Source organism: Pholis gunnellus, assembly GCF_910591455.1.
Source record: "Pholis gunnellus genome assembly, chromosome: 2".
In the NCBI taxonomy this organism is placed as follows: domain Eukaryota; kingdom Metazoa; phylum Chordata; class Actinopteri; order Perciformes; family Pholidae; genus Pholis; species Pholis gunnellus.
The window spans coordinates 21,952,343-21,966,230 of NC_136536.1; the positions used below are offsets into that span (position 1 = coordinate 21,952,343).

The window sequence follows — 13,888 nt, forward strand, 5'->3', positions numbered from 1 at the left end:
TCTGGTAGAAGCCTGCACTGCACTGCTAATGGACTTTCTGGTCTTCTGTCCACACAAAGGAGAAGCCGGGAATTGAACTGCCGATCTCTTCCTCTACCTCATAAGTCACAGCTGCTTGTTGCACATGCTGCATTATGACAGGACATGACTGATCCCACTATGCAAGGAGTGCATTACTTTTGCACTTCTGCTATTGAGTGTGAAGAACAGGTCACATTTTGGTGTCCCTTGCATCAGTTCTACTGAAAGCTGTCAAAAGTGCTACTTGCTGAATGGCCACGTGCCGCAAAGCTGAGTCACTGTCCGTTTTATTGCAGCAACTTGTGCGCGAGAAGAAGTGAAGACAATTTAAAAAAGCCCAAACTGCAACAGAAGAAGTGCCCATGGATGCCTTTGTTGGTGTGTGTGTGTGTGGCAAGCAAACAGGAAGTGAAAACAGAGCAATCACACCGAACAAAAGCCGACACTTTTTTTTTTGAAGACAACCAAATCATTGACAAGTTTGTTTTTCCTTTTCAGGCAGATAGACGGCGATTGGACTCAGCGGGGAGGGAAAACAAACGAAGCAGCGCCTCTCGACACAAAAGCGGCAGATGTTGCCTCGAAAAAAAGGAAGTGTGGCTTTTGTGTGAAGGAAGTATGTGACATGTTTGACTGGCCGCTAACTCGACTGTGTTTTCCTAAAGTTAGGTCTCACGGATTCGCGCTAGCATGCAACCAAATCGTGACAAACAAATAAATCACATTATGGGCTTGAAAAGGGATTTAAATTATGGACTTCACCCTGAACTTTGTGGCGCAGCAGCCACACTGTAATGAGAATGCCGTCTATGTTTTTAAGACTCAATGACTAGAGGGGGATCGTGCTATTTATTATGCTATGGATTGAAAGGAACGGATGGAAACACAAAGCCTCGGTTTTGATTATTTACACATGATGTCGTTGCCGCCCATCGTAGCACTTGGCAGGCTGAAACCCCCCCCCCCCCCCCCAAAAAAAAAAAAACATGTCTAACCCAACATCCAGCATTGTCCGCCACCCCAGACGGTGGGATCACTGTTTAGGACGATTTTGTGTCATATGACCAACTGCCAAAGGGTCAGATCTGTGTTGAGGGGGTGGGGGGGGGGCCAGACAGAAAGGTGTGAGGATACAGATGGACCATATGCTGGTGCGGGTTCAGCGTTCGCTCCACTGGACAGGGAGCAGGAGGCCTGCTGCCTTAGCGTCTGCCTCGTCTGCCTCTGAGCAGAGCTTTCTACCTGCAGCCAACACTACAACACGCTTCACATCTTTGAGTCAAGGCAAATTGGGCTGGCTCACAAAAATACACGCCACTAAACACGAAACTACACTTGCTTAACAAGTGTCAGATCTTAGCAAACGAACATAATTTCTTAAGGCAAGAAACTTCACGCGGTCACAATAACAGAAGGGAAATAACGAGAGGGAGAAGTAATCGTTAAACCAGTTGCGACATGAGAGTAAGTCCGGCGACCAGTCAGGGAACATTTCGGCTGCTGAAAGGGGATGTGTGGCCTCAGGGGTCACTCACAGTCAGGACCCTGTTAATTTGGATGTTCACATTCAGAGAAGGTCCTCCACATGACATGGGGATTAATGGATCCCTGTGAGAACGCGGTCACGCAGTGGACATTGTGGAAGCCGTGGTGGCTTCGCACTGGATTACATTATACTGAGAGGTGTTTAGAGTATGTTGTACAGAAAAACAGGGAGGGACGTGACAAAACATATCTGTTATTTATTGATAGACTGATTTGTAGCCTTGTGTAGTTTTATCATGTTTGTCTTGTTGTCTCTGTGTTGATTGTAATGCCTGTTGAGATGGATGACTCGCTCTCTATTGCTAACCAAGTCTACCTACGGGTACCAATAAAAGTAACCTGAACCTGAACCTGAACCTGAACCTGAACCTGAACCTGTAGTAGTGTCCTGAATCACAAGAATAACTTAAGAGATCAGATACGATACGATAGAACTTTATTTATCCTGAGGGAAATTCTTGTGCCAGAGATTTAAGTATAAGAAAAAAACAGAATAAAAGTATTAAGTATTTAGTGTATAAGAAGTAATACTGATAGCAGTGCGAAAAAAAAGGAGTAAGGTAAATGTAGTAAAACTAAAATAAACTAAAAAGTAAATTACCATAAGAGCAAAAATATGAAGTGTTTAAGGCAAGGCAAGTTTATTTGCACATTTCAACAACAAGGTAATTCAAAGTGCTTCACATAAAACCATTAAAAGCATCAAAATGCTTCACATAAAACCATTAAAAGCATCAAAACATAAGGCAAAAGAAAAGGAGATTTAAAAACAATTAACATTCATTAAAACACTAAAAAGCAGTGTAAGAAACAAAATACAGTAGTAAAAGGATTTAAGAAGTAACACTAACACCAGTGCCTAATAGAAACTGAAATAGAAGTTATATTGCACATGACATAAATAAATAATGAGTGTTTCTCACATCCACAGCCTAGCATATGAACAAACACATGTCGACTAGATTTAGAAACAAATTGACATATGTGCCAGTGCGCCCTGTATCAGCATCGTTTACTGTAAAACCATGTTAATATATGTATGTATGCATATACCACGTTTTCTACAAGTCATGTCATGAGCAGCTCATATATACTGATTCAGTATCAGTATACTGGGCCTGCTTCTCTCGCTCGAGCAGCTTCTCCATACCGGGACTAAAGATGGCGTTAATGGGGACAGAACTGGGACGTTTCCCCGATTGCCCGTGGCTACATCAGCATTCAGCAACAATGCTGGGCCATCTCACTCAATTCAGATATCTCACAAGAGCCCCCGTATATCAAGCACAAGCTCTAACACTTGTCAGGGTTTTTTTGTTTTTTTCTTCTCTCCAGAAGACCCTGAGAGCCCCCTTTCAATGCTCTGCGGTTCCCACACCTACTGAAACAAGCCTCAAACACAATCCCAGATCCACAGATTCAGGACTTTTTCTATGCGTGTTCTCAGGTCAACAGCCCCGAAAAACTCTCTACCCCTCCTTATGCGAGAGAAAAACAACAACAAGCTAACAAACAATGCGTCCATTAAGGGGCTCTCCTTTTGAGGGGGGGGAAGAGGATTGGACTGACCGGCCACAAAGGGGGACAGGGTAGTTTTGGAGAGGGGACGGGGGCCGTTTAGGGGTCGACGTGGCATGAAATTGAATAAATAAATAAAGAAGTCCCCTCTTTGTGGGCCGTGCGCAGCGGAGCCAGAGAGCGGGCCCGCGGCACTGCCACAATGAGGGGACCCCGGCAAACCTTAGTGGACTACTTTCTCCCTGAAGCCGTAATTCACATCTTTCCCCAACCATCCAAAAAACTCCCTCAGTTCCCCCTCACCCGCCCAACCGTACACTCGCTGTCGTCCAAGAGAAACCCTTTTTGGCAGAGCCAATCACCAAAACACAAAGTCTTCTTTGAGTCTTGTCCAGTTTTTTTTCTTCTCCTCCCACTCTCACTCACTTCCGCTTTGAAGGACTTTAAACTTCAAGGCTCTTTAAGTCGCTCACATGGGCGGAAACCGAACACTACAGGGGTATGAGACAGTGTCTCCACCACAGAGGACCAGAGACTTCCTGTTCAAGACGAGGCGAGACGAGACGAGTTGCATTAATGGAGGTGTGATGCACATGATGAATATGCAAAATCCAGACTTTCAAAAACACTTGTGATGGAAAAAAAAGAAGAAAAAAAATCACTCTGGACGGCTGGATTGTGTTTTCATGGAGTTTCACGGCCTCAGACATTTAAATCTTCTGAGCATGTCTAGTTTTTATTGGACAAGTTGGCACTGAGCGGGCGGGGAGGGGGCAGGGGGGGGGGGTTTAGCTAGATGCTCACGCTTTCACAGTGGCTGCACGTAATTAATGTTATAAATATCCTCTACGATATCTCCACTTTTCCAGGTGGTTAGGCAGCTTCTTTCACACAATTACAGACTCGCTCTCATCACACATCTATAACAACAAAAGACACTCGTGTGATAATGCAAATGGCTTGTGATGCATTAATGTGCTGGAAGACATGTCGACATATTCTCTTCCCCAATTTGTACACAGAATGTTTGCAGCAAGCCATTCAGACAACCGCTTCAACCTGTACATCTGTTAGAATGACATGCTTATTATATACAACCACTGCTGAAGTTTCTCTTCACAGGGCTCGTTCAGCTTCCATCTCGGCCAATCAACAGACTGAATTTCATCTCTACCGGTGCTTGACACAGGTTTGTCTATGCGTCCTTTTTCTAAGTGTCTTTCCTGTCGAGGGGTGACATGTGGCAATAGGGAGATAACACAGCGGACCAGATTGCAGAAGCCATCTGGACGGGAGTTTTCCGGTGCCGAAGGACTGGATCAGAGTGTGGCGAGTGTGGCGTTGAGTGAGCCATCAGAGACATGGGAAGCTTCCGACAGACTCAACGGAAAAAAAAGTATGCGGCGCGGCTGATCATTTAAGCTTTTATCTACAGAAGCGCTTTCCCCAACATTTTCCCATAATACCTGGACACGCGTGTTTCAGAGCCGGTTTCTTTCATACTTACTCTTAGTTTGCAAAACCAAAACCAAGAGTGCCACATGTGGCGTTCAGCAGGCCAGACATAAACACTGTCATGGTCACAGACGGAGAGAGAAAGGTGGGAAAGAACCAAATTAGTGTCCCACGCCACACAATAATGGTCATTTGGCCAAGCAGGGAGGAAGATCATAGAGGGCACCCACTAGATGTGACTATGTATTTACCAAGCAGACAGAGAACAGTATTTAATGGGCAGACAGGCGGCAGATAGTTAAAGCCCTCTCTGTCTGAAAAAAGGTCTCATTTTACCTCTGAAAACACTGATCAACTGACCAACATTACATCTCAACTGCTGCTTTTGTCAGCCACTACGGTGTTAGTTTCCGCTTCAAAGGGTGATGCCTTTGGGGTCGTTTTCATTCACAACATTCCGACTCGGTGCAAGAAAACAGCACAGCTGAGAGATAACCGCGTGGAATGTAAATTGTGAGACTGAATCACGTGTGATCACATGACGACAAGAGAGCGCAGTCCTGGTGAAATCCCCATCAAAACAAGGGCTCCATTCACTAACAGGATGGCATCACGTATCCATCCTGTAACATGTAACGGGTCATGTAAATCAGGGCAGAAAACAAATCGGAGCTAAAAAAAAAAAGAAAATGGCTGTAGCAATTCATCATGTCAGAAACGTCGTGCCATTTTCTGAAAGCTTTCCTGTCGGCCCGTGAGAACAAAATCATCGCAGTAGCCCCGGCACGTATGACTCAGGCCTTTAGTCATGCCACGTAAGTCGGCAAAAGAAAAATGTCATCGCATCCAACAGATGCCCCCCCCCACCCCCCAAAAAAAGGCCCTCCAGCGAACCAGGCCCCAAGAATTTGTCAGCAGCTGTCGCGAACAGTTAGAACAACAGAGTCTGCAGCCTCTTTAACCCGTGGGGTTAAATAACGTAAATAGGCGAAGATCCCCACTAATTGGTGAAGTGAAATGGTTTATCTTCAAAGTGATGTTCAACAAAGTGACAAGAAAATCGAAGCATAAAACTTCCTCGAACGAGCTAGAAAAGTGAATCCAGGAGCGTCCCGTCTTCCGCGCATCTTCCCACCACCGTCACATCGTTCCCCCACTCACTCAGGCTGTCGCACGCTCTACTGGCTGAACACGCCGCCATTAGACACACTTTTCATTCACATTTTTGTCCCACGGCGTACACCAGCAGCGTGTCAAGAGGAAGTGAGAATGTTACATTAAGAGCAGACCTGAGCCTGGAGAACAAAGCAATGCTCCAAAGAGACGAGAATGAACCGGAAAAGGAACCTCGAGTGATAAGAAATGAAGCCAATGCATGAAGTGCCAAAAGCGGCAGTTCTACGAATGGCAACTTGAGGCCGGCTCTGAAACACAAGACTGTATGTAAGAAGTTCGGCATTTAATCACTTAGCACTTATTTTATTCGTATTAGCTTATTGCACTTATTGTAATCGTATTAGTTCGTTGCACTTATTGTATTGCGGGTTTGCTCGTTGCACTTATTGTATGTTTGTTTCTGCACTGTACGTTTGCCCTGGTTTATGCTCTTAGATACTTGTTTAGCAAGGGAGATGCACTTATGACTTCTGGTGACTAGTAGTTCTCTTGAATACCGATGTTGAATACACTTCTTGTAAGTCGCTTTGGATAAAAGCGTCTGCTAAATGACTGTAATGTAATCTGTCCCCATCTTATTGTTCTTTGCAACCAGAAGTGATACCAGAGGGCGGAGCTGAGTACAAGCGGACGCTGACGGAGACATTTTTAGACGATCAAGCCGTTTACAATGAACTTTCATGAACTAAGAAACAGTGAAAAGGTTAAAGTTGTAAGACGAGAACGCAAACAACTCCCACACCGGACAGCGCCATGGTAGCAACCTGTCAATCACAAGGTAGCCCCGCCCTAAAGCATACCCTGCTTTATGGTGTATTTGACTCTAAATGGATCATAATTTACTAAGTGAACATCATGCTGTATTGAAGAAGACTTGACACTAGTAGAGTCATTTTCTCATAGACTTCTACACAATCAGACTTCTTTTGATATCGGAGGAGTCGCCCCCTGATGGCCATTAGAGAGAATGCAAGTCTAAGGCACTCTATGGCTAATATTCATGAAAACTGTACAGGTGGTGAATTCTTTTATGCTAAGGGTTAAGGGTGTGGACACTTTGAGTGAGAGGTGGGTACCGTACGCTAATTGATACCGTCTATACGGTCTGCTCTGCTGAGTCATCTCCACCTACGATCCACCTCTTTGCCTTTCTTTAGAGTCGGGCTGTCTCGTCAATGCCAAAATGGCGACGGCCAGAGCCGGCCACTTTGAGCATCGCTACGGTGCTTCAGAAACCGCCCATGGTTTTATTTGTAGGAAAACACTAATGAGATAGACTGGATCAGTCCACATCAAAATCCATCAGTGAATCTGCTTCTGTGTCATGTGATGAGAGACAAAAGACACCTACTTCAGATTGTCTTGGTAGTGTGTGATGTGTGATGTGTGTGTGTGTGTGTGTGTGTGTGTGTGTGTGTGTGTGTGTGTGTGTGTGTGTGTGTGTGTGTGTGTGTGTGTGTGTGTGTGTGTGTGTAACGCTCCTTCTTTGTCCCATTGTGCCGTGTGAGCAGCTTCCTGGCTGGACAGCATACAGGCATTTACCCCGACCCGCCCTGATCGGGCAACACTTCAGCAGCTCTGTGATCTAACCCAGACTATATCAAACGTCTCCTTCTCGACATTTAAGAAGCTCCGCGTCTAGTCGCTCTGTGGCTGTTTTGTTGTTCGCCATTTTTCTCTGAGAGGCAAATGACCTCTAACCCTGAAAGGAACCACGCATCTGGTTGCATTTGAGAAAGCAAACAAACATTGTAAGCCCGCTGCCACGGCTCCTAAACCACATAGGAAGCTCCCAGAGGGGGGAGGGAGTCTATGCCAAGTCACTCTGTAGGTATCCCTCCATCCTATTCATTCTCCCTAGTTTTCTACAAAAAACATGCTGCACAGCTACTGGACCCAGTACCCACCCTGAGAAAGTGCGTGTCACAATTTTGTCCGAGTCATGGTCTCCGAAGGGACACCAGAGATCTCGCGTTGCCGCGCTTTTACAAGCCAGGCCGGGTCACCCGCTGTATCGCATATCAGCCTGTTGACAAGCGCTTCACAGAGCTGTTCACATACACAGTGGGGGCAGCTCGTAGTTGGCGTTTGCTCCGGTCATTAAAAAAAGAATGCTAACCTGATGCAACACTGGCGACTTCTGGTTTTTTGACATGTTCTCACCTCCACACAACTCAGATTCCACTGCTGAATAGATTCACCCTTAGTTGCGTAACCATTGACAGAGAACTACTTAAAAAGGGAAACACTTAATCCATTAGATACCTACACATCCCAAAAGGATGGCCGTGTCAACATTCACAACATGTGGAGTGACTTTTCTCTAATGCTAATCCGCATCTATAAGACTCTGAAAACATCTCTTTTGGAGAGAATGAGGGGGGCGCTTTTTTTTTTGACATCACGCCTCCGGGTGTTACAGTGGTTTAGACTTGTTAAGTTGAATTCTTAAAATTCCTGATGCAGTCTTATGCCTCAAAGAAATGGCTTATCAGCGCACATGACTAAATAAAACGCACAGATTAAGTTGGAAACTGGCATTTACCCCCCCCCCCCCGTTTATGTAACACGCTGCATTGTAATGAGTTAGTCTGGCAAAGGCGGCACTGCAAGGTACCGATTATGCGGAGTGAGAGGGAGGGATGCACAGTGGCAAGTTAGAGCGGTGGCGTATGCATCGACCTCAGCTTAAGGCAGTGCTAGTGTGCGAACGTCTTGGAAACAGACGGCCTGGAGAGCGAGTACGTTGTTTTGAACTCTACCGAACCAAAAATCCAAAGCCAGTAGATAACATATAGCATTATTAATCAAACTGGAGGGCACAAAAATGTTTAGTTCTCTCTCTTTTGCATATCTGTCCCACTCTAATACCGCTTTGTGCATTAAAAAAGGTTTGATTGATCTGTGAGTTTAAGATACACGATGAGACTAGAGATTAAAGCCCAGTATTAACAGAACAAACCCTCACAGACCCCCAGCAGTCTGCCACAGTAACTACCTGCTGTTAGGACTGCACAGGCTTCACCCCTGCTATATATATATGTGATGTGTGTTTGTATGACTTCAGTTGGGCTGAGGTTGCAGCGAACTGAAACCGCTGGCGTTGTGGCAAAGATGAGAGTTACAATCTGAAGCTATTTATACCCAGAGAAACTTCAGGCTGGTCTTTCCCACCGAATGGGGAGGGCTGGAGAGATGGAGCGGAGGAAAAACAAAAACAACAAAAAAAGGAAAAGAGGTAGACGCAGGCTCAAGTTTGGGGAGGAAGCTCACGGCCGGCTTCCTGCATGTCTGTCTGTTTGGGCACCGGTCGGACCATGTGTTTGCGTCCGTCCTGTTTGCTCAGCAATCCTCGTCAACGGCGAGGTGGACATACTGAAAAGTCAACAGGCAGCGAAAGAGGAGAGAAAGAGGTGTGCAGCTTTAACAGTGTGCGTGCAGCCACACAGCAGAACACCTAACAGGCGGCAGTGTTAGACGATGCGTAAACTGGCTTGTGTGTGGCCCTGAAGCAAGGGTCAAACGGGGCAGGATTTCCAGATGTTTCCTATTATCTGATGAGACCTTCCTACTCTCAGTCTCACACTTCTCAGAACCAAGAGGGAAGGCCAAACGCTGACTGACTTATTGGCCACGCGATTCCGCTGTTGTCTTAACTGGACAGGATTCACTAAGACATGGGTCAGCGTGGTGAGAAAAAAAAACATCAGACAGCTGCTTTCAAAAAGGCAAACCCCCAATTTTATGGTTTTGAAGGAAAATCCCTCTCGTCTACCGGGTATGACGCCACTGACCGTATTCCTGTCCTAGGTATCGCCTACATTTTGGTGGATCGTGACCGGGGAAAATCCAGTTGCCTGGATTAAATCAACAAAGCGAGGCCTTGAAGAAAATCCCCTCTAATCTTTGGCACTAAGACATGATCGATTAAGACACAGACAAAAACATGAAACGAGCAGTTATCACAATAAAACCTGGAATTGAAAAGGAATCGGCTCGCTGCCTCAAAGAAGCGATAGATTTGGAGATTCGGTTCGATAGCTCCGAGCAAAACGAATCCTCTAATCCCTCTTTTCACACCCCCCAAACCCCCTTCTCACCTCTTCCCTTCCCACCGCCCCTACATCCTTGCCTCCCAGCACATTGGATGAGCTCGTTGGCTCTGGTAATTGCCGGCGGATGAGTGACATGCAGAAACGTCTGGGACGCCAGAGCCGGATAACCTTCTCTCTTGTGTGTCGTTTGCAATCATTGCGATTGGGAAGTGATTCTGTACAGGGGGGGGGGGGGGGCCTAAGTACAAAGGTAGGAAAAAGAAACGCAACGGAGAGTGATGTGGGCGAGTGTAAGCTGCCATTCAGTCTGCCACTGATCAATTTCTATGGAGGACATGTGGGGGAAACCCCCAAAGAAACTGAGGGAAACCAAACTGTCAGGTGGAAACAGATAAGAAAAGAAGCTTGGGGGGGGGGGTGTCGACATAAAAGCATCTATATACAGAAGAACACCGCTATGGTGATGTTTTTAGGACTTAAAGAGGCAAATATAAACACATCCAGGTAACTCCGGTGTGACAGCAGAAAATGTTTCAGTGATCTGCGCCGTGATGTCATGACGTTCAACATACAACGACAGATGTTGTACATGTGAAACTCACAGAAGAAGCATCAGAATATCAATCATTGTCAGTGCACTGTGAAACGGCATTGTGGGAAATGTAGGATGCTATCTAACCGAATTCGAGGCACGCAAAAAAAAGTCACCCGTGATCACAAAATAAGTGTTGGAAAACACAAATGACCGCTCTCACTTTTCATTCACTGCTCTAGCCTCTTCACACTGAGGGACTATACATCCCCCCCCCCCCCTCTGAACCACTCACATATCTCTATTGAAACCATATGTTCTGAGCTCCCACAGACAGACTTCCCTTATCAACACCAACAGTAGGCTGCATGGTGACAGAGCCTGGCCTCCCGTGGAGGGATGGGAGCTGGCTCAGCTGGACCCTGGCTGGACGGGGAGAGCATGGGAGGGATTTGCAGCGGATCCGTGTACTCCTGAAGCAATCTAAGCTGCAGAGCCCCAACGGAGAGTCCTCCATATGGAGATTCAGTGGGTTTTGGAATGATCTCAGTGCACGCACAGCATATACTATCGCATATAGGGTCCATTGATATGGAGCAGCATGCTTTGGCGTCGGGGCTTGGTTGCACAGTATGTGCCCATATGTGAAGATGACTTGTAATGGGGGCAATCTTGTGCAGCCTTCAAAGACACTTGTTAACCATAGAAATAAAAAAAATCAACTAATTTTTTCTACCAAATCAAAGGATTTATTGTATTTAGTTACAGAAAGAATCAAACTGCGAATGTCATGAATCAAAATAAAACCTATGGCCTTATCTTAACAAGGAAAAATGAGGACTAGCCTAGTTTTGACACTCGCATGTGACTGCAGTGTGTGTGTGTGTGTGTGTGTGTGTGTGTGTGTGTGTGTGTGTGTGTGTGTGTGTGTGTGTGTGTGTGTGTCTAAAAGAGAATTCTATGCAAAGACCCAGGTGATAACAGACTTTCTCTCTAGCCCGACTCCCCTCTGGCTGCACACCGTATGGCTTAAATCAAGACATCCCAATTGATGTGAGATGGGGAGGAGCGGGTGGAGGGCACCGACAGCTTTCAGATGTTCAGAGGGGGGGGGGCTTCCAGACTTCTCTGATAAATCATTGGGGCTTTGTCTTTATCATTATGTCGGTACTGGCTGTGGGGGTGTGTGGGGTTAAAGCATTTCCCTCTGCTGCCTGGTCTGTCTTGTAACAGAAGATAAGCCTCGGCTGCTTCTTGCGGAACTGAGAAAGGAAGCAGCGTCACAGAGACTGGCCCTCAAAATGTTGTAGAAATCATCTCATTGTGTGGGGGTATAATCTGGAGAAAGCAATGAATCACTGACTTGAACTCTGTATGATAATCTAATATATCCGCGACCCCCGGGCTACCGTGAACCGCCTGTGCAGACGAACAGAACTATTTCAAGAACTTTGAGGAAGTTCCTTAACGCGTGACAGCACAAGACAAAGAGGGAACCACAGCTATGTTTGACAAAACGCTTGCCAGATGTTGAAATTGGAGAATGACCAGAATCAGTGGCATGTTCATGAAGAAACAGCAAGTAAAACATGACGGCAATCCTCAGAGTCAGCCTGGGGGTTGGCAAAGTGAGCGAGAGGAGCCAGAATCCCGACCAGCTGGAGGGTTGTGTTTTGGAGCCGACCCTGACCTTTGACACTGTTGCGACAAAATAGGGGATTTCCTTACAGGCAGTAATAAAGCATAATAATAAAGTCAGCAAAACCACACCGACTTTGCAACAGCTGGACGCAGAAGTCACCTGCTCTGTGCAAGCACCAGATGACAAGGCGAGGAGGAGAGAGACAACAACAAATGACAAGAAGTGATAAACGTGGCGAATGGCTTCCTGCAGGTGGGAGCCGTCTACACGGGGGTAAAATGACCAGGACGTTCATTCATCAAAGGCAGCTGATGTGCAATGAGTGTGTGAGATGGTTTCCCATCTCTTCAGGACAAGCGAGGTGCGGTGGTGTTGAATGCTCATGAATATCTATTTATTTGCAAAGCCAATGTGAATTGAGGGTTTCTTTGATTCTCTTGAACCTGAGGTTTAACACACAATGCCCCCCCATACACACGCGAATCTTAACAAATCTTCCCAGGAATGTGTTCCTCACATTCACATTTTCATAGAGCGTGAAGCTAAGATCGCGGTAAGTTCGACACGTCTACGCCTATAACATCTCCCGCAGGCTGCAACCTCAGAATAAAGCGGTCAATAAAAGTCAATCAAAAGCTGTAAATCACAAATGCGAGGCGTGTCCAACTCTGTCGCATGCTTATATATGTATATAACAATAACGTGGGGTTCAAAAGTTAGGATGTAAACAGGAGCTATGCGCGTGTACAGAACGTCACGCCAAACCCAGGACTTCTTTCTGCTGGTGTATCGTCCTACCCTAGAGCGAGGGGAAATATTCAAGTTTATTTTGATCTCACAACGCACTGTGTATATGCCGAATGGAAGAGTGCAGCCTGTAGTTTCGTAAAATGTCACCAGTGGTCTTGACACAACGTGCATGTTTGTTCAAAATGAAAGACAAACGTGAATTGAAGGACTCGCGGTTGGGGTTTGGCGCAGCGTTCTGTCCGCGTCTGAGAAAGCGGAACGTGAGCACGAGCAGCGTGAAGAGGTAATGTCAAAACTTACCGACTGAAGGAAAAGCAGCGTCCGCACATAATCCCTCTCCGTGTTCAGTATTTCGTTTAAAACACAAAGCCTGAGCCGCTGCTGTCGGTCCGAGTCCTTGGTGGCGTGGACGCCGTTCTCGTGATGCCCGTCGTCCTCGTCCATGGTGCTAATTCAACCCGCAGAGAGGCTGCTCTCTACACAAATGCTCTCCTCGTTCCGAGTATCCACACTTTGCCGAGTTTGTTTGCTTCAGTCCATCTCGCGGCAGCAAGTTTCCCAAAAAACCCTCGCGAGGTGCCACGCGCAAACGTTACGCACCGCACACAAGAAACACACAGGAGATAAAAGTTTCACAGCAGAAGTACCGAAGCGACGAGCGGAGAGCCTCTGGCTGTGTGGTCGCAGCACCAGCTGAGCGCGAGCGAGGCGACAGTAGATCCGTTCAGATTGGAGAGACGGCAGAGGGGAGGAGGAGACACACGCGCGCACACACACACCGGGGAGCAGCTCACTTCTGCAGTGAGCACACAAAAACAAACACAGAAACATCTGTAACGGTGGTCATTGAGGCTTAACGCTACATTGATTTCCCTACTGTGGTTTAGCCTTTTTACAGAATATTAAAAATCGCAATAAATAATGAAGTAAAGCCATTAACTAACTAGAGAATAAAACGGCAGCTACACTGAATTAATTCAGCCTGTTTACTAGAGAATGTCTAATATGCCTTAGCAGGTTCTAAATATTTAAAAACATGACGTAAAACAACTAATACTGTAATTCACATCATAAAGACCCAGAGTCACTGTATTGTTCTACTTTTTTAATTCCACAACGAAATGTAATGTGAGGTGACCACTACTGTGAGGCTAAGTGTAAATAGCTAACGTTACTCCTTCTTAGCCAAATGCA

At 46.1% G+C, this 13,888-nt stretch overlaps 1 protein-coding gene across 1 annotated transcript in view; it reads right to left on the reverse strand.

Moving 5' to 3' along the window:
- prex1 (phosphatidylinositol-3,4,5-trisphosphate-dependent Rac exchange factor 1) overlaps positions 1-13,332 on the reverse strand; it is a 73,693-nt gene extending 60,361 nt beyond the window's left edge. Inside the window, exon 1 of the mRNA XM_079173550.1 lies at positions 12,995-13,332. Within this exon, the coding sequence (XP_079029676.1) occupies positions 12,995-13,138 (144 nt within the window). The 5' untranslated portion in view covers positions 13,139-13,332. The remainder of the gene's footprint in view (positions 1-12,994) is intronic.
- Between the last annotated feature and the right edge of the window lie 556 nt (positions 13,333-13,888).